The following is a 19956-nucleotide window of genomic DNA, read 5'->3' on the forward strand; positions in this document are numbered from 1 at the left end:
TGCAGAGCTTAACACAGCAGCTGGGGACCATCCTCAGATCACAGTGACTTTCCTTCTGCGTAAATCACAATGTAAGAACGTGTGCTCGGGACCCGTCCAGATGCGTGTTGCCCCACAGCATGGCTTTGACGCAGTAACCACTGTTATCCAGAGAGAAGCAGCGCCTCATCCTCCCGGGTGCTCTTTCCTCGTGGTATTTATTCATCCACTTCTTCTCTTGCTCATTTGGTGTCGCCCTTTTCTGGGAGCAGTGTGTAATTTTGTGTGCAATTCGGTAGTGGAAGTCCAAGTTCCCGCCCCACAGCCTTCGGGGAGGGGGCCCCGACCGGGGGACGAGGGTTTTGCTCATCGTGGGAGGGGCTTGGTGGTGGGGTTGGTTCACAGTCCCAGAGGAGGCCCCTGCTGCCCCAGCATCCTTCCTGTGAACTTATGCCACCCCCTCCCCTCAGCCACGCACCAGCCATGACTCAGCAGGCCCTTATGCACTGGGCTCTGCAGCCTGGCCTGGGCCACCTTGGACAGCTCCATGCCCTGCACCATGGGCAGAAGGGGCTGGGGCAGGCCGGTCTGGTGCCCACTAGAGTCGTCCCGTGCCTCCTGGTCACAATCAGACACGGGCACTCCCCAGGGTTGAGGACAGTCTGAGCCGTGTGGGGTGTTGGGGTGAGAGAGCTGGGTGGCCCCTCCAAGTTCCTCCAAGTCGCACCCTGCCAGCACATGTGATGTCTGCCCTGGCCAGGGTGCTGGGCTGGGGGACCCAGAGGTGACAGGTGACAAGGCAGGTGCCAGAGGAGGGGCCGTCTAAGGTTATCATAGGAGAAAAAGTGCGATGGATAAGGAAGGGCACCCAGGCTGTAGAAACGGCTGCTGGAGAGCACCCAGGCATTGCCTGCAGGTTCCTCTCTGCAAGGGTGGGATGGCCACCCTTCGTCCCTCACGCACCCACCACGGCTTTCCTCGGAGTCACCTCCCTGCCATCCTGTTGTCCTGAGCCCCCCAGGTAGCCCGCAGACTCTCTGCTGATCCCCACAGGCTGGGACCCCTGAGTCCGTGCATCTCTGATGCTGCGGCCATCTCCCCCAGCTGGAAGGGGCCCCTGGGGAGGACACCAAATTCTTTTCTAACCGCCGTGGCCCCAGGGCCCTGCACAGAGGAGGGCTTGCAGCAGGCGCTCATTACCTACTCAGATGAAGGAGTGAGGCAGCTAGTAAGTAGACATCCAGGTGGTTCCAGGGAGCAGGTGCCCATGTGGAGCTGGATGGCAGGGGACCTGGCACTCACCGTTCAGGGCAGATTTGGGCAGCACTGGCTGAGGGACAAGCTCCATCCTGCCCTGGGGATGCTGGGTTTTCATCTTCACCTGGAGCACGGGCACTGTCTTTATTTGTCAGTGTTAATATTTGGCTGTGATTGGTGGTGGCCATGCTGCGTTTTACCAGCAGAGTGGTATCTTAAATTCCATGGGTTTATTTGCAGGGTAGAACTTCCTGGCTGTTCATCTTCCCACACCTGAGATGCCTGGGCTGTCGGGCCCTTGCAGAGACAGCCTTCTCCTTGGAATTTAGGGGATGCGGAGGGGGCAGTGAGGAAAGCCAGGGAAATTATTTATGTTGGCACCTTTGGAAGAAATGTGTCCTTTCTCTGTACCACAGGTGATCCCAGAGCCTGACTCTGCCCCCGGGGTCCTTCCTGCTTCCCTCCTGCCCTGTGGGGTATCTGTTATGTGGGGAGCAGAGGTGGTGTGACAAGGGAGATGGGGATGCAGGGTGCTCCTGTGGGAGCCTGTCCACGACACCCATGGGTGGTGGGTGTCTGCAGAGCACATCCATGAAGCTTGTGTGTACCTGTGTCTGCATGGGCACGTGCACCCCTGGGGAGCATGTCCTCATGTGCTGCTGGTGAGCCTGAGACCCCTGGCCTTAGTGTGCTCACACCTGGGTGCCACCCATGTAAACCTGCGTGCCTGTGGCTCACTCCAGGGGTGTGGTGTGTGCACATCTGTGCCTTGTGTGCGGCCATGTGTGCCTGTTTGCACACACGTACATGCACATATGTGTGTGTGGGTGTGCACTGCGCTGTGGGAGGGCAGAGGAAATCCTGAACCCTTTGGCATCGATGCACACAGTGGTGCCCGCCTGCTCGTGCCTCTGTACCCAGGCAGGCATGGCAGTTCCTCCCTGGCAGCGTGGCTGGTTCCACACAACTTTTGACAAGCCTGAGCGGGGGTCTGACCTATTTTCCGGCTCCAAAGTGCCACACCCTGGGGCCAGTGTGCTGGCACTTGGGGATGGAGACCAAGCACTGTGCCTCGTACAGCCCGGCTTCTCTCCAGCAGGTGCCTGATTGTGTGCAGGGGAGCCAGCTCCCTCCTTGTGATCCGAACCTTTCATTTCCGGGCGTGATAAAGATGGGGCTGTGTTTAATTTCCTGTCTGCCAAGGCAGCACCACCGCCTGAACACCAGGCTGCGCACAGGGTGGAGGTCGCCGACTTGACCCAGCTCTGGCTTCCATCGAGCGCTCCTTGCTGGCAGCCTTCGAGGTGCTTTTGGACGCTCCCTCTGAGTGAAGCGGTCTCCCTGCCCTGTGGCCTGGCTGCCGGGGGCCCCTCTGTGGGTGGGCTCTGGGTGGGCTCTGGCTGTAGGGTGTCTGTAACGTGTGGCCGCTCAGTCGCTTCTGCTCCTCTCTGCAGGTCAGCTGGCCGCCGGCACCTGTGAGATTGTGACCTTGGACCGGGACAGCAGCCAGCCTCGGAGGACGATCGCCCGGCAGACCGCCCGCTGTGCGTGTAGAAAGGGGCAGATCGCCGGCACCACGAGAGCCCGGCCCGCCTGTGTGGACGGTAAGCACCCGTGGCCCCAGGACCCCTCCGGGTGCTGAGCGCGGCGTCACCAAGGGTGCCTCTTCCCTGACGCGGCCCCTTACCTGAAGGTCCCCCTAGGCCTCAGCGCATCCTCGGGTCAGGCCCCTGGCTGTTGGCACAGGTGTTCCCATGGATGGTGTGAGCTTGTGGCTTGGGGACTGGCTGGGGTGCAGTCTCCAGTTCCTGGGGGAGTGGTCAGGGAGATGCCGGCGCCCTGCCTTACTTGCCTATGTTTGGGGGTCTCTGGCCCAAGGCTGTGGTTCTCTGATGTTGCCTCTGGGAGAGGAGAAGGACAGCAGAGGGGTCATCCGCAGGATGGCAAGGTCCCCTGGGTGCCGTTCCATCGTCTGCGTGTGGTCTGGCCGAGGCTGCCAGCGGGACCTGGCTCCTTGTCTCTGGGTCTGGCCAGTTCAAGACACTCTCATGCCTAGACTCGGGAGGCCGCAGCTCCGGCCCCCATGGGCTCTGAGCCCATGCAGATGAGTGCCTGCTGGCAGCTGGCGGTGACCCCCGGCCCCTAGAAGTCAAGCTTCTGACAAGCTGGGCCGTGGCTGAGGGATGATAGTGTTGCTGAGTCAACACTTGGAAAGGGCACCTGCTATGAGGTGACATGGGGCGGGAGGGGCTGTCCCGGCGTCTGGTGGGAGCCTGTCATCTGGTAGGGAACTCTGCTGTGTCTATGCTGTGCCTGACCATGGGGAGAGAGTGGGCTTGACTAAGACCACTGGTGACCAGCTAAGTTCAGGGGACAGCATGAGACCTGGGAACCCCACAGCCGGGACCTCCCCAAGGCCCAGTGTGTCCCGGGAAGGCATCTGGTGTCAACACCAGCCAAAGGTCACAGGTGGGCATGTAGGCCCGGCATTAAATCCAGGCTGCCTCCCTCCCTTGTGACCAGAGTGGGTAGGGAGACCCCTCCCTGGGGCAGACATGGGGGCTGCTATGGGCCTAGCCAGCAGCAGCCATGTGCCAGTCCAGGCAGCCTTGGGGTGAAGGACCCCACGCAAGGGTATTGGATGCCTTGGTTCCAGGCGCAGCAGCTTGACCACAGCCCAGGAGAGAGTGTAGGGAGGGAGGGTCCCCCATGGGTGAGATGCGGAGTCCCCTATGTGGGGTCCCTGACGCCACTTCTTGGGGTGGAGAGAAACCAGCATCCCTGAGTGACAGGCGTAGACTTGGGGTTGCCCTCGAGCTGCGGCCCGGTAGGGGCAGAGGCCCTGCAAAGCCAGAAGAAGATAGGGACAGGGGCTGGGCAGGTGGAGTAGGGCCGAGGATATGTAGGGGTGTCGCTGGCCAGTGGCCCCTCCAGTCCTTGGTGGACTTCAGGGCAGCTATATCCATGGCATCCTGCACTGAAACATGGGTGCGAGCATCTCAGGCCTGGCGCAGTGCTCACTGGCCTTCTGGGGACGCGGTGCAGGGACCTGTGGAGATGTGTCCCATGCTCAGCTGGCCCACCCTATGGATGGCAGGCCCCTGCCAGGCCTCCCAGGGCTGGATTTGGGGTCCGAGTTTCCTGACTCTGGTCAAGGGTCCTTTCCTCCCCCACTCCCCCTGTGGGGGCTCCGGATGCCCAACTTCGGATCCCACCGCCTCTGCCCAGGAGCCTGACGTGGGCAGCCTTGCCCGTGTGCTGTGATTGAGAACACGGGGTCAGGGATAGAGCCTGCTGCTACGTGGGTGCTGGTGAAGGTCCATGGAGAAGGGATGGGGCGTACAGAGACAGGGCCAAGGCATCCTGAGCACTCCACAGAGGGAGGCAGCTGCACTAGGAAAAAGAATGCCCGTATCAGCCAGGCGCAGTAGCTCACGCCTGCAATCCCAGTACTATGGGAGGCTGAGGCGGGTGAATCACAAGGCCAGGAGTTCAAGACCAGCCTGGTCAAGATGGTGAAACCCTGTCTCTACTAAAAATACAAAATTACCCGGGCGTGGTGGTGTGCACCAGCTACTCGGGAGGCTGAGGCAGAGAATTGCTTGAACCCGGGAGGCGGAGGTTGCAGTGAGCCGAGATCACGCCACTGCACTCCAGCCTGGGTGGCAGAGCAAGACTCTGTCTCAAAAAAACAAACAAACAAAAAAAGAATGCTGGTATCACCGGGAGAAAGGTGTTCTAATAGGCCAAGCCCTTGATCCTCCAAAGCCAGATAGACCCCTCTAGGGGTTCTCAGCAGAGTCAGGGCATCGTCAGGAGGATGAGGGCTGGCGGAATCACTGAGCTCCCTCCGGGTGTCTCATTGATGAGCGTGTCCTAAGACTGTGCAGGAACAGGCCAGGCAGTGAGTCTGCCCCAGGGCCCACTACCTGGACCCCTAACCCCTGAGGCCTTTATAGGAAGGGAAGAAGGGGAAGGGGCCGCGGGCTCTTGGCTGAAGGGAGCATGCCTTGCCCAGGTCTCAGTCCGTGCAGCTCTCCTGGTCGCAGATGCCCTGTGCGCCTGGGGGTTGCGTGCACTGCTCAGGTGGGATACCCAGGAAGAACCGTGGGCCAGGTGGCCTTCCAGCTGAGCCACCTGTCTGTCTTCCCTAGACCTAGCAGCCGTATGCCACCGGCCCTCCGGCCACTGGCCCTGAGGGTTTCTGGGAAGCTCTTTGGCACTTGGGAGGGGGAGTGTGGCGCGAGAGGCTGAGCTTGCTGGAGTAGGCTGGAGGAGAGGGGAGCCATCAAAGGCTTCTGGTGCATTTTGAGGACCTGGGGCAGGGAGGAGTGGGCCGCTGGAGCCTTGTTTTTGTCCTTATTAAAAACATCTATCAATTTGCATCTGTAGAAGGCATCTGATTAAACACCAGGTACGCAGGGCCTCAGGGCTGCTCAGTGGCTCTCAGGCCTCGGTTCTGCAGAGCTGGATCCCGGGGTGAGCTGGGGCAGAGGCGTGGCGGTCTCCTTCCCACGGAAGGGGACTGCTTCTCCCACAGCTTCTCCCACAGCCACGGCCCTCCCGGCTGCCTGTATCTGGAGCCACTGGAACACATGGTGGCCGGGGCGCCTTCTCGGGGACACTGATGCGTCTCAAGACTGGGAGGGGGAGAGCGGTGCCCTGCACGGCCAAGGAGTTCACAGCCAGGCCGTCCTTTCTTCTCATTACTTCCGCCCGCCTATGGGCAGAGTTGGGGTCAAAATTGATTACTAATTGAATCTGGGTCTGCTCATCTGAAACCGCATTCGCTTTCCTCTCACCAGGAGCCCCCTGGTGCCTCAGGAGCCGGGTCCCAGAGACCCAAATTAAAACCGTCCCGTTTTCAAGGGAGGCCAAACAAATTAGTTAGCTTAGTTAGCTTTGCTTCTTTTTGCACAGTGGGCATTTTCCAGGCTGCCATCTAATTTAATTTTTGCTTTTCTATTTTCTTGCTCTGCGTGCATAATAAGTTTCCTCGCATGTGAATTGCATTTGCTGAAGAGAAAACTTGTGCTGTGTTGGGCCGGGGTTGGAATTGAATGTGAGTAGGGTTGAAATCGGGGAGGCACTTGCTGCCCCTACCATGTTCCGTGACCACAGGCGCCCGGAATGCCGGAGCAAGCCTGACTGTGCTCACTTGTCCATTGGTCGGTTTCTTAATTATTCATACATTTGCTCACTCACTCATCTGTTGAAAGAAGATGGATACCCATGGCAGCAGGAGAGGTGCATGGGGAAGTCAACTCAAAACACCCAATACAGAGAGCCATGCAGTGCTGCAGGTGCGGGAATTCAGACTGGGGCCCCAGAGTGCCGTCACTTTTTCCCGCTGGGACCTCAGCAAGGATGCATCCATGAGGGGGCATTTGAATAGGGTATTGAGGGATGACGAGGAGCTCACCAGAAATGCTTCTCTTTGTGAAAAGAGAGGGCCAGTGGTTAGAGAGGAATTCTAGCCTCCAGCCTCCCTGGCCTTGTCTCTGAGCTAAAGCATTTCTGGGTGAACCACGTCCCTGCCTGTACCGGGCAGGGCTGTGAGCCTGTGCACCTGCATGCGAGATCCAACTTACGGAACCATCAGTGAAAGATTCAAACACAAACCAGCCACGCACTGTGGCGCTTTCCATCCTTACACACAGTATCAGCCACCGAGCCTCCCCTCCCCCAGGGCTGCCCTCTGAGGCAGGCACCCAGGTGCGTGATGCCCTGGCGGGCTGGCCAGGCCCTGCTTCTGCTCCTTTCTAGCTGTTTATGCAGACGCGCCAGGTTCCCTTTTCCATCAGCACACACGTGCTGGGTCCCGCAGCCACCACAGCACGGCACTGAGGACTGAGACCCTGTGTCCGAGTCCAGCGCTCACCCAGCCCTTGCCAGGCATGCAGTAGCTGGCTGTACCTGGCCAGCCCGCCTCGCTGAAGCAAGGTCTTCCTTTATGAAGAGAGGTGCTGTCTCCCACAAGTTGAGTTCTCCTGAAACTCCTTTCCCAGGAAACCAAAGACTGCAGCCCAGTAGCGGGGGCAGCAGAGGGTGGTGGTTTGTGAGCGGAACTGCCCCAGAGCTGAGCCAGAGGGGTGAAGGGTGGTAGCCTCAAGTCTCGGTCGTGGGCGGGGGCAGTTTTCCCTGGGAGCTTTTGGAGGGTGGTAAACTGCAGTCATGGCACTGCGCAGACCAATTGTCAGGGCCGCAGTGGCCACTGGGAGGTGCAGGACAGGCCGGGCTGACTGCCAGGTCTGGGGAGGCTGTGCCCAGGAAGGGGCAGGGCCAGAGGGCCTGGAGGTGGGTGTTGGGTGGAGCCTTATATTCTCCAGGCATGAGGCCTTGCCAGCCACCTGGGTCCTGGGCTGGGAAAAGAGGCAGAAAACAGGCAGGTGGGCACTGCTGGGTTCTGGGCAGAGGTATGGTGGCCAGAGTCTTTGCTTCTCTGTGGTTGGGAGTTTGAGGCAGGCGTGGGACAGTAGAGGCCTTGCCCGCTCTCAGGCAGTGTGGATGGTTGGCAGTAAGACGCGCAGCCTTAGGCGGGTGGACGCTGAGGCCGTGGGTTTGGCATCTGTGCTTCACGTGTGGTTTAGAGTCCAGGTGTGAAGAAGAAGGGGCACCGCGAGGGGGATCTGTGGTCAGCGTCACCTTCCACCCCACGTCCACAGCCCTGTCCTCATCCTCCAGCAGCAGGTCGGTGCGGGAGGGTGGAGGGTGCCCTGGCCACGTACAGGAGTCTGGAGATGGTCCTGTCCTTGCTGTGGGGATGGGGACCACACTGATGGCAGGGCCATTGGACCCTGGGCTGTGGGCCCTGGCAGTGACTGCAGGAGCCAGGGTAGGAGGGAAGTCACTTCTTCTCTTGCCTTTCCCCGTTGTTGACCATCATCATGCCTAGCTGCTCATGATGCCCTAGCAATGTGGGGTTTAATTACAGGAGTGCAGGAGCAAAAGCCTTTCGGTTCTGAGAGGCTGGGCACAGCGCGTCATCTCCACCTCGAGGCGCCAACGGGGCCCCCAGGGCCAGCTGAAGGCATGTTGTGGCTGGGACTAGGGTGACGGGAATTTTCCACCAGGAGAGACGTGAATCACCTGCTCTATTGTACGCAAGAGACTGGGAGTGCGCCAAGGTCCCTAAGATGCGGTGTCTGTGGCCGAGTCAGCCTGCATCTACCAGTTGGTGCTCAGCCTGGCCAGGGGTTGGCCCCAGGGTGGCAGCTGGAGAGGCTGTGGCTGGCCCTGCCTGCCCCGTTCATCCCTTCGGCAAGTGGTGGTTGGGATAAGGAAGGCCCTGCTTCCCTACAGTTGTTCATACAACATGGGGACATCTGTTTGACCACGGAGCTCACAGGAGACCGCCTGCTGGCAGTTGGCTGTTCATGGGCAGCCCTTCCTGCGTTGAGCCCTGACCACCCTTGGCAGCCTGGCACCCCGCACTGGCCACCCAGCGCCATCCAGGAGGAGGTCTGGGCCCTCACCAAATCACCGAGGCCCTGATCTGAGGAAGGATAATGAAGCTGTTTTTCAGAGGGGCCCAGACCCCCACGTGGAGCACCCGGCTTTGCTCTGGGCTGTTTACTGGGCACCCGCTCCCCTAACAACCTTCCTGAGAAAAGGACTCATGTTCCAGGTACCTTCCAGTGCGCGACGGAGACCAGCTGGGTACCTGCCTGCCTCAGGAGGCACCCTCTCCACTGCTTAGGGGCATGGACATGTCGGCTTCCTTCTGGGGGCTCAGGGAGATCCCAGCATTTCTGGAGGCTTCCCGAGGCCATGGGCGACTGGGTGTGCAGCCGCATCCTCAGCCAGGTTGTGGGTCCTGGCCACCCTGGACCCCTCGTGGCTTGGGGTCCGTGCTTTGTGGCACAGAAGCTGTGGGTGCCGGTGTGGCCCTCTGCTTGGCAGGCATTGCCAGCCACTGCATCACGCGACCGTGGTGGGGCTGTCAGGACACATACATCTCCACGCAGACTGCTGCCACCCGCGGCCTTTTTGTTATGGAACCACTGCTGGGAGAGGGTGGCGTGTTATAAACGCTTGGCAAGCGGAGAGGCGCCTGGGGGCTGTTGGCGACACTTTCTTCCCCAGCACACCCCTCCGTTCCATTCTGCCTGGATCCAGATGGGGTTGGAGATGCCCTGGGATGCGGGCACCATGTCCCTCAGTTCTGAGCATGATTGGTTTGTGAGGAAGATGGTGGGAAGAGACCCTGCCACCGGTTCCCTAGGACGTGGATGTGAATTGCTTCAGTCCAGAGGATGCAGCCACTTCAGGCCCAGCAGGTGGGCAGGGCAGGGCAGGTGTGTCTGCTGTTGGAGCCACAACTCACAGTGCCCTGGCCAGCCCAGGCCCTGGCCAGGGCCACTGTGGTGGAGTTCCTTCAGAGAGGAGCTGACTGCCCGGCCCGACCCATGGCTGTGGCGTGAGGGTACAATGGCAACTGTGGTAAAGGCCAAGCACTTTGCTTCATCAGAGTCCAGTTTTACCAGAAGGGAGCAAGCCAGTCCTTCTCCAGCAAGTTACCCAGCAGTTCCTTCCAGATCTCGGTGCGTTTAATTGTTGGAAAACCACACAGTAGCTGCATGGCTCTCTGATGCCTCTGTAGAGAGATGAGACGGTTGGAGCCAGGGTGTTCTGCTGCTGAGAACATGAAGTTCCTTGAATGTCCCCCTCTGTGAAGCGCCCCCACTCCCAGCTCCAGGGAGCACAGCTCAGGGTGAAGGAGAGGAGACCCCAGCATTCACGGGCACTACGTGAGCGCCACCAGATGGCAGCTGGGGTTGGTAGATAAGTTGCTGATTTTTGAGGTGCTGTGGGGAGTCTCAGGTTGGGAGCACACTGGGAGGTGGCTGAGCAAACATGGGTGCCCGAGCCTCTCCGTGTCCCGTCACGTAGGCGCGGCGGCTCTGGAGGGAAGGGGGTGGTCTCCTTGCTCTAGCCTCTCCATGTCCCGTCACGTCGGCACGGTGGCTCTGGAGGGAGGGTCCTGTCCCGTCACGTTGGCGCTGTGGCTCTGGAGGGAAGAGGGTGGTCACCTGGCTCTGCTCCCTCCCTTTCATAAGGGAGGCTCTTTCCCAGGGCTGTGGACACAGGGCCCCTGTGCTGCCAACCAGGGGAGCCAAGAGGAGGAGGAGGAGGAGGCCAGACACCTGGGCTGGGCCTGACCCTGGGCAGACCACCACCCTCCCTTGGCGCTGGGGCGCTGGTGTCCTAGCCCCCTCGAGCTCTTGAAGCCTGCCCGTGGAAGGCCCACTGCATGTGGGATGCATCATCCACGGGCCTACAGGGTTTGGAAAGAGCACGCCTGCTCCACTCGTGCCCCTGCCTTGAACCCACCATCACTCCTTCCCATGAGGATGGGGACAGCTTGTGCCTGCTCCACAAGGCCCCCACTCTGTGTGATTCGGGGACAGAGAGCTGCAGGGTCCTGGGCAGTGGGACCCCAGGCTGTGCTGCCCAGGCACGTCCCATCCCTCGTCCTGTTGGGCCCCTCTGCCAAGTGCAGGCCTCCCGGCACTGACTTTCCCATCCGAATCACTCCCAACAAACTTGGGTGGGGTTTTAATTTTTTTTCGAATTCTGTCATTTTTGAGCCGAATGACTCAAATGACTAATAACTGTCTGGCGTGGAGGAAAGGGAAGGGGAGGGCTGGGAGGAGCTCCTGTGTGAATTTGACCTTGATCCAGCACCCACTCTGCAGCCTCCCAGGCAGAAGGCCCCTGATGGAAGCTGGGACAGATGTGGGGAGAGCAGGGGCAAGTGGGGAGCAACCTCCTTATCCCCACAGTCATTTCAGGAGCACTGAGGGCTGGGAGGAGGGGCCGTGGTTGGGCAGCCTAGGCCTATGGGGTCTGCGGGCCCAGAGCTGAGCCAGGCAGCGTGTGGTGGCTGGTACTAGCTGGATGCATCAGTGTGGCAATCCAGGAAGGCTTCCTGGAGGAAATGGGCACTGCATTTAAAGGGGAGGCCACACCCATCTGTCATTGTGTACTGGGCATGGTTGTCACCCAGGATGCCCCAGGGTCCTTCAGCAGCAGGCATGAGTGGGGGTCCACTCCACATCCAGCCCTGCCCAGACCCCCCGGCTGCTCCTGGAGCAAACCGTGTCTGAAGGGGCTGGCAGGATGCAGAGTGGACAGCAGCCCTCACTCTTCTGCGGGAAAAGCTTTTGTGTGCTTCAGTCATTAGAAAAGTGAATGTAAGTCCTTAAGTACTTGGATATTTCTGTCTTGGTCCATTTTGTGATGTTGAGACTGGGTAATTTACAAAGAAAAGAAATTTATTTTACACTGTTCTGGGGGCTGGGAAGTCCAAAATCAAGGCACTAGCGTGTTCAGTTGTGTGGTGAGGGCTGCATTCTCCAGAGAGGCAGAACGCTCCGTCCTCACGTGGTGGAAGGTGGAAGGGCAGAAGGGGGCCAGGCTCCCGCAGTCAGGTCCTTTTACAGCATTATCTCTCCAGGATGGTGGAGCTTTCATGACCTGAACATCGGTCAAAGTGCCCATCTCCCAACACTGCTGCATTGGGGGTTAAGTTTCCAACACGTGAATTTAGGGAACACTTTTAGACCACGGCAATTTAGAAATACGTGTATGTTCTTAACGCAGCTGTGGCCTCAAGCAGGTCCCCCGAGCGCTCTGAGCTGTGGGCAGAGAAGCAGAGGAGGGACAGTGTGGTTGAAGGCATGGTCCTGCCTGGCTTCCTGAAGCCAAACACTGATTCTTTTTTTTTTTTTTGAGACAGAGTCTCGCTCTGTTACCCAGGCTGGAGTGCAGTGGCGCGATCTCAGCTCACTGCAACCTCCGCCTCCCAGGTTCAAGCAATTCTCTGCCTCAGCCTCCCGAGCAGCAGGGATTACAGGCGCCTGCCACTACACCCGGCTAATTTTTTTTTTTGTATTTTTAGTAGAGATGGGGTTTCATCATGTTGGCCAGGCTGGTCTTGAACTCCTGACCTCCTGATCCATCTGCCTCGGTCTCCCAAAGTGCTGCAATTACAGGTGTGAGCCACCACGCCCGGCCGACGCTGATTCTTTTTCAGGGTGTTGCTTGCTCTCTAGAGTCTGCTAGAACCACCCTTGTGGTATACTGGAACTGGCTTGCACCAGATTGCGAGAACCATGGGTTAAATTTTCAGGAAATGTGTGAATTGACTTGTAATACTCCCATTATTAAAAACGAAATTACCATCCTGGCCAACATGGTGAAGCCCAGTCTCTACTAAAAAATACAAAAAATGAGCTGGCTGTGGTGGCAGGTGCCTGTAGTCTTAGCTACTTGGGAGGCTGAGGCAGGAGAATTGCTTGAACCCGGGAGGCGGAGGTTGCAGTGAGCCGAGATCGCGTCACTGAACTCCAGCCTGGTGACAGAGCGAGACTCCATCTCAAAAAAAAAAAAAAAGAAACAATGAAATTATATAAACTGACCTGTAGATAAATTATACTGAAACCAAAAATATCCACGTGAACACACTAAAAAAAGAAGAGTAAACAATATCTACATCAAGTGGAAGAAAGACAATAATAAAGATTAAAATGGGAATAAAGTAGAATATAGAAAAATAATGAAAATTACCAAAAGTTCTTTTTTTTTTTTTGAGATGGAGTCTCATTTTTTTTTTTTTTTGAGATGGAGTCTCTTTTTTTTTTTTTTTTTTTTTTTTTTGAGATGGAGTCTCACTCTGTTGCCCAGGCTAGAGTGCAGTGGTGTGATCTCAGCTCTCTGCAACCTCTGCCCTCCCGGGTTCAAGCAATTCTCTTGCCTCAGCCTCCCAAATAGCTGGGATTACAGGCTTGCACTGCCACGCCCAGCTATTTTTTTTCTTCTATTTATAGTAGAGATGGGGTTTCACTGTGTTGGTGAGTCTGGTCTCAAACTCATGGCCTCAAGTGATCTGCCTGCCTTGGCCTCCCAAAGTTCTGGGATTACAGGTGTGAGCCACTGCCCACCCAGCAGGTTAGTTCTTTCAAAGATAAGTGAAATTGACAAATCTCTAGCTAGGCTGATATGAGGGAGTAGAGAGGGATAGAGAAGGAGGAAAGTGAAGGAAGGCTGAAGTTACCACATCATAAATAAAAGGGGACATTAGTACCCACCATATGAAATAAAAAGGTTAAAGGGATACTATGAACAATTGTATGCCAATACAGTAGATAGTTTAGATGAAATAAACGCATTCCTAGAAAGACACAAACTTCCAGAACTAACTCTAGAGGAAACAAACAGTTTGAATAGACCTATGTTATGTAAAAACAAGGAATGAGTTATCAAAACTTCCCAACAAGAAAAGCCCAGGACCAGATGGCTTCACTGGTGAATTGGTCCAAACACTTAAAGAAAAATTAACACTGGATCTTCTAAAGCTCTTCCAAAAAATAGAAGAATAGGGGCCACTTCTTAACTCACTCTATGAGGTTGGTATTGCCCTAATACCAAAGTATCAGACATCACAAGAAAACTACAGATCTATGGATACGGACATAGATGTCACTTTGGGTTTCATGCAGTCCTACACTACGCCTCATCCCTGAGGCACGTGTCTCTCCTGCAGCACCACCGTGATGGGGACGGTGACATCCATGCCTGCATCTCCAGCACACACCTGTGCCCTGAGTATGTAAAGGCGCTCTGTGAATGTCAGTGGGTCCTGATGCCTCCAAATGCCTGGTTGAAGCAGGTTTTCAGGGAGACCCGATGATGAACAAAGCCAGTGAACCAGCAGGCCTTGAGCTGGGAGCAGAGAGGGAAGGATGGGGGACGCTGCCGCTCTTGAACCTGAGTGATGCCTTCCAGGTTCTTGATGGTGTTTACAGTGTCCACTACACCCTGCTAATAATGCTGCTTGCCTCATCTTACATATGTTAATCAGCATCTGAGAATAATCAGTGTCTACAAGAAGAAATATCTTTGAAAAATCTTTGAGGAAATTCTCTCCAGGAAGCCGAGAGCTGAGGGGGCCCAGCATGTGGTGCTGGCGCGGGCCCTGATTGCGGCCATTAGCAGGGACATTCGTGACGTTTCAGGGAAGGGTGCATGGGGTCTGCCTGATGCCAGAGGACCTTGAGCTGCTCCCGTCCACTTCCACCTCCGAAACTCAGCCCCACAAACACTCCTGAGGGCGGGGTGGGTGGGGGAGCAGCGAGGTCTTACGACTGCTGCGTTCCTATTACGGCCCATCTGGGGATTCCGGAGCTCTTCTGAGGAGGACAGAGGCAGGTCCCTTGTCCCGAGCCTGCAGCGTTGCTTGTCCATGGCAGATGCCAGATGGATGTGCACAGCCCATGGGCGCTCAGTTCCGCAGCTCCCTGCCTCTCTGGGTGGAGTCTAAATATGGGTTATTTTTCAGCATCCTGAAAGCCACGCTGCATCTTGCGTGAGTGACGGAGCACCGTGACAGTTGATGCGGCCGGCAGGTGAGGGCTGGCCTGTCCCAGCTCCTTCCTGAAGGTTATATGGATCACCCCATTCATTGTACAAACACCCACCCAGGGCAGTACTGCTGTCACCTCCTGTTAAAAGCAGGGAAGCTGAGCCCCACAAAGGGTGGAGCTGGCCCCAAGCCCACAGCTGGAAAGTGGGGGCACTGGGGCTTCAGTGCTGCAGAGAACGTCTCTCTTCTGTCCTGGAAATGCACCTGCTGGCCCAGACCTAGGGCGTCGATGTTCAGAGAGAGAAAGGACCAGGCCTGTGGCCACAGTGTGGCCTCTTGGGCTCCCAGGCAGTCATGGAATAAGGGTTCAGATGGACAGTGCCCTGTGCTGAGGGGTGTGGAGGGAGCAGTGACAAGAACCTAGAGGAAGGAACCATGGCCTCAGACTGCAGCGTCCAAAGAGGACGTGTAAGAGGAGGTGACGCCTTTGCCCGTCATTGTCAGGAGCAGGTGCGATTACCGGGCAGGACACCCGGGGGACCTTGATGGTCTCTGGGCAGCAGAGTCCTGGGCAAGTCTCCGAGGGCCCTGCTGAGGGCGCAGCGCCTTCTGGACCCCGCGGTGGAGGATCCAACATTCTTCCTGGCCTGTTGGCTGCAGAGGCGGGACACAGGCAGAGACCCTGCCTCACTCTGAGCCCTCGTCCACCCACAAAGGGACCCAGAATCATAGCCGCAGCCTTGTTGCTCGCTGGGCTTTGAGCAAGTGGAGAATTTTGCTTCAGCCACCATGGTCTGGCCATGGAGCCAGGAGGTCTACGGGGACCGTCTTGTGGAGGGAGGGAGACATTCACAGCCCAGCCCACCGTCCACAGACCAGCCAGGAGGCTGAGTCCAAGACAGGAGGCAGAGAGGCTGGACCTCATGGTCACATTCTCCTCAGGGGGTCCAGATTCTGCCTTCTCAGGGGAACCCAGATTCAGTGGCACAGAGGGACTCAGGCACCACCACAGCAGCTGGGCTGGACGGTGGATGTGGGTGGAGGAGGCTCCAAGTCAGGGAGCCCTTCCGGGAGGAGGCGGCGGCCAAGCTGGGGGTGGGGCATTCTTTGCCCATGTCCTGCTTTTCTCCCTGTCCTCACCCACTTGTTCTTCTCGCCCTGTCCTGGTTTGATGAGGGACCCAGCTGCTGTCCTCTCTGAGCTGTGCTGGGGGTGGTGGCAGGGGCCGGTGCTGGGAAGGCCTCCGTCCCTGGCCTTTTTGGTGGGGCTTGGCTGTGCGCAGGGAACAAGGACCAGCAGCCCCACAGCTGGCGCCCTCCACCTCCCTTAGCGCAGGCCCTGCTTTGATGAACATACAGTCCCCATGCTGTCTTTGATGTGATTTGAGATTTCAAACTAAATTAAATAACATGATGAAAAAGCCAGGGACATTTTGAAAGAAAATTTTATTTTGATCTTGGAGATGCTTTGATCATGTGACTTGGAGGGGGGTGAGTGGGGTTGCCTCCCTGTTCCTCCCCTGCTCCGGGTGTGGGGCGGGGACGGCTCTGGGCCATGTTTGGGGCCTGTCTGGATGCCGAGTCATCTTCAGGTTCCCAGACTCCAGTGCACCCTTCTAGGGGGCTGGGTATTCTCTCAAGGGCTGTCCTCCCAAAAAACACCCAGGCTCCCATATTGCAAATCCTCTAAACTCATTGTCTTCGGACACGCTGTGCCCTCACTGTCCCATCTCCCAGTGCCCGGCAAGGAAGTTGCTGTTTGCTGACGGTGGCTGGATGTGGCCTGGACTCTGGAGCAGAAGTGGCGCTTGAGCACAGTTGCTGTTTGCTGACGGTGGCCGGATGTGGCTTGGACTCTTTGGAGCAGAAGTGGCGCTTGAGCACATCTCGAGTATGTTTGTGGTGTGAACGTTTTCCTTATTTCATTTTTTTATGGGGCTGTGTTGCCATCAAGAGGTCCAGACCCTTCTAGAAATCTTGGACAGGTTGTAAGAATGAACTTAAAAACTCTTTACACAGAATTTTCCCCTAGAGACAATTCTTTCCAGCCGATAAAATGCCCGGCAGCCCCCTTAGCCGCAAAATGCTGTGGCGTTGGAGCTGATGTTCCTGTTTTCAGGAGAACAGCTGCATGTCCCAGGCGAATTCATCTCAGCGCCTCGTGGAGGCAGATGACTGGAGCTGCAGAGGGTGTGCGGGGATCGCCCCACTGGGCTCCGCCCTGGCTCTGCCCCTCACCAGCTGTGCAACGACACAGCGCGTGGCCCTCTCCCAGGCCGGGGTCTCTCTTCTGTCAGCAGAAGTGAGGAGGCTCCTCACCTTCTGGGTGGGTTTGGGGGGTCAGGAGGTGAAGGGAGCAGACACTCTCAGAGCTCCTGGCCCTGGGAGCACCCCGATCCGTGCCCACAGCTGCTCTTACAGTCTCGGAGACCCAGGGCCGGCTGCTGGAATCTCGGAGTTAGGGGGCGTGTCTCTTCGGGGGAAACTCTGACGCAGGAGCAGGCACAGTGAATACAGTCAGAGCTCATTCATTCCAGCTCCACTATTATGGAGCCCCGGACAGTGTGGGGTCTCCAGGCCCCAGGTGACCTTTGTAGGAACAAAGGTTTGCTGAGCAAATCATGAGAGCACGTACGGGGTGTGTGTCCAAATCGTCTGGACCCCTGTGTAGTCCACACTGCAATTGGGGTCACTGGCGTACTGCTGGCCCTACGGTCAGGGTCTGTGGCCACCTGGCACAGTGTCCCACCAGAGCGCAGAGAGGGACATTCCCCATGCCCCACCCTCGGCCCTGAGCCGCCTCGGGCACGTCTTGCCTGCTGGAACCTTGCCCCAGCCCTCCCTCCTTGTGCCCTTCCCACATTTACAGAAGAAGGCTGGGCTGAATGGTGTGCAGGCCTCGAACCCCGGCCGCAGAACTCGCCCCGATGAGGGGAAACTGGAGGCTCTTTCCTCCTGACCATGCATGATGAGCCGGTGCCCCGAGGGTTTGTCTGCGTCTTTCCAAAGACACCTTACGGCGTGTTTCCGGTCAGTAGTCAGACATTCTGCTCATCTCCCTGGGTTCAGAGCCTGCTGGACACTGATCAGTGCCCAGGCCTGGTCCCGCCCTATGGGGACAGTGCAGCAGGGAACAGAGAGGGGGCAGCGTATGGCAGTGGGTGCCAGATTTGGAGGAGACGCTGGGGGCTCGTTCCCCCACCCTCCTGGACAGCGTCCTCCTCCCTGCACGTCCTTGTGAGTAATGCTCTGGGAACCTCCGGGCTCTGGAGACACAGTGGGATGGAAAAGGCCAATAAAAGACAAATACACAAGTCTGCAGAAATGAACTGGGGGCCTGGGAGCCTGCAGAGACATCCACAGGGGTGATGGTGACTGGGGGCTCATTGGGGTGCCCACTTTGGGGAGATGGTGACTGGGGGGCTCATTGGGGTGCCCACTTTGGGGAGATGGTGACTGGGGGCTCATTGGGGTGCCCACTTTGGGGAGATGGTGACTGGGGGCTCATTGGGGTGCCCACTTTGGGGAGATGGTGACTGGGGGCTCATTGGGGTACCCACTTTGGGAAGCTGGTGTTGTGGCTGATACCTGCAAATCCAGAAGGCTCTGGCCTTGTGAATACCTGGAAGCCAGCTCCAGGTGGACGTGGGGCTGGGGCTCGGCCTGGGTGGTGAGGATGTGCCTGGTGCCTGTGGGGACAGCGGGAGGAGCTCACAGGAACATGGCGGGAGCACAAGGCTTGGAGGTTGGCATGGTGCAGGGAGTCAAGGCTGGTCCCTGGGCAGGGGCTCTGCAGGCCAGAGGACATGGTTGATTCAAACCTGCCGGGAGCCTCGGGGGTGCCAGGAAGGTGACGGACCACTCTGATGGCCTTCTACAAAAATCTCTCTGCTGCTCTCTGGACCATAAGTTCAGGGCAGCAAGAGGAGTCTGCAGAGGTCAGGCTGGGCAGAAAGTGGCAGTGACTGTGGTCGCGTGGGGAAGTGTGTGATGGGGGTGATTCAAGGGCCCAGGCGGTGGGGCTCCAGTAGAGGTGTGAGACCGTGTGGAGGGCAGAGCTGAACCCAGGCCTGGGTGTATGTGCAGCGATGCTCTGTGTCCACCCCAGGAGGCCCCAGGCACACGTGGAGCATCTGTTCTGCCCCCCAGCTGGTGCGAGCTCACCGGAGCAGGTGTCCAGCAGGCACGGAGTGAGAGACACAGGCTGGGAGCAGGTCAGACTGGCAAGCCTGCTTGGGTGTGGGAGTGTTGAGGTCACCAGGGAAACTGAGGCGGCAGCTGAGGACACAGGGCCCTAGGCGATGGGCACCCACTAGCCCACAGAGGGGCCATCCCGGCCTACCCGCTGTCGCAGCTGCAATGGTGGCCTCCCCCAATCCTTGCCCTCCCTATGAGGCTGCCTGTGGAAGGAAGCAGACCTCTCACGCAGGGAGCCCGAGAGGTGAATAAAGGTCTCCTTTAATTATTCAGACCACCCGGCCGATCTGGCAGCTCATGCCTCCCACAGGAGCAGAGCCTGACTGATGGGAGCGGGAGCTGCAGGAGGGACGTGGGGATGCTTGGGATGCTCCGGGACGCAGGGTGGCTGGATGAGCAGGGTGCTGGGCCCCTGTGGGTGCCTTAGCTGCGGTTTTCTTTGGCTTTAACTTTTTGTCATTTTTAAGTGTCTCTGGCTCATTTTAGAGCCAGGTGACTTAACAAAGGTTTCATTTACCATTGGGAAGGGAAGGATATTTCTATTCTGAGTTATGGACATGTCAACGGGGTGCTGCTTCTCAAGGTCAAGCCAGACCCTGCAGTTGGGGGCACTAGAGTGGGCTGAGGGGCCACATTGGGGTTAAGTGGCCTGCATCTTTGTAGGTCCTGTGCCTCACTGCCCAAGTCACCTTGGACCAGTCACCTTCCCACTGGTGACGAGGGGAGACGCAACTGTAGACAAAGGGCAAAGTGCAGCAGCCGGCACACGGTGACTTAGGGCCTTTGCAAGCATGATTTTACCCAGCTGACTCGGTCTCTATCACCACCTGGTGGCAGGAAACTAAAATTGCAGGCATACTTGTTCAGAGGTAAGCACACAGCATTGCTTTCTGTGGTTTCAGTTACCCATGGTCAAAGGTAGTCCAAAAGTATTAAATAGAAATTTCCAGAAATAAGTAATTCGTAAGTTTTAAATTGCACGTCATTCTGAGTAGCATGACAAAAATTTTGCGCCATTCCACTTTGTCCCATCCGGTCCATGAACCCTCCCTTTTCCCAGCATATTCACACTGTCCAAGTCAGCTGCCTGTTAGTCACTAAGTAGCCGTCTTGGTTATCAGACGGACTGTCGTGGCATCATAGTACTTGTGTTCAAGA

At 57.4% G+C, this 19956-nt stretch overlaps 1 protein-coding gene across 4 annotated transcripts in view; it reads left to right on the forward strand.

Annotated features, from left to right (window-relative positions):
• Positions 1–19956, forward strand: part of TAFA5 (TAFA chemokine like family member 5) — a 267603-nt gene that overhangs the window by 159735 nt on the left and 87912 nt on the right. For all 4 annotated transcript variants that reach the window (XM_016939434.4, XM_016939437.3, XM_016939435.4 and 1 more), the window contains exon 2: positions 2691–2840. In XM_016939434.4, coding sequence (XP_016794923.1) covers positions 2691–2840 — 150 coding nt within the window. The remainder of the gene's footprint in view (positions 1–2690; positions 2841–19956) is intronic.

The sequence above is a fragment of the Pan troglodytes genome, chromosome 23 (assembly GCF_028858775.2).
Source record: "Pan troglodytes isolate AG18354 chromosome 23, NHGRI_mPanTro3-v2.0_pri, whole genome shotgun sequence".
Taxonomy (NCBI): Eukaryota; Metazoa; Chordata; class Mammalia; order Primates; family Hominidae; genus Pan; species Pan troglodytes.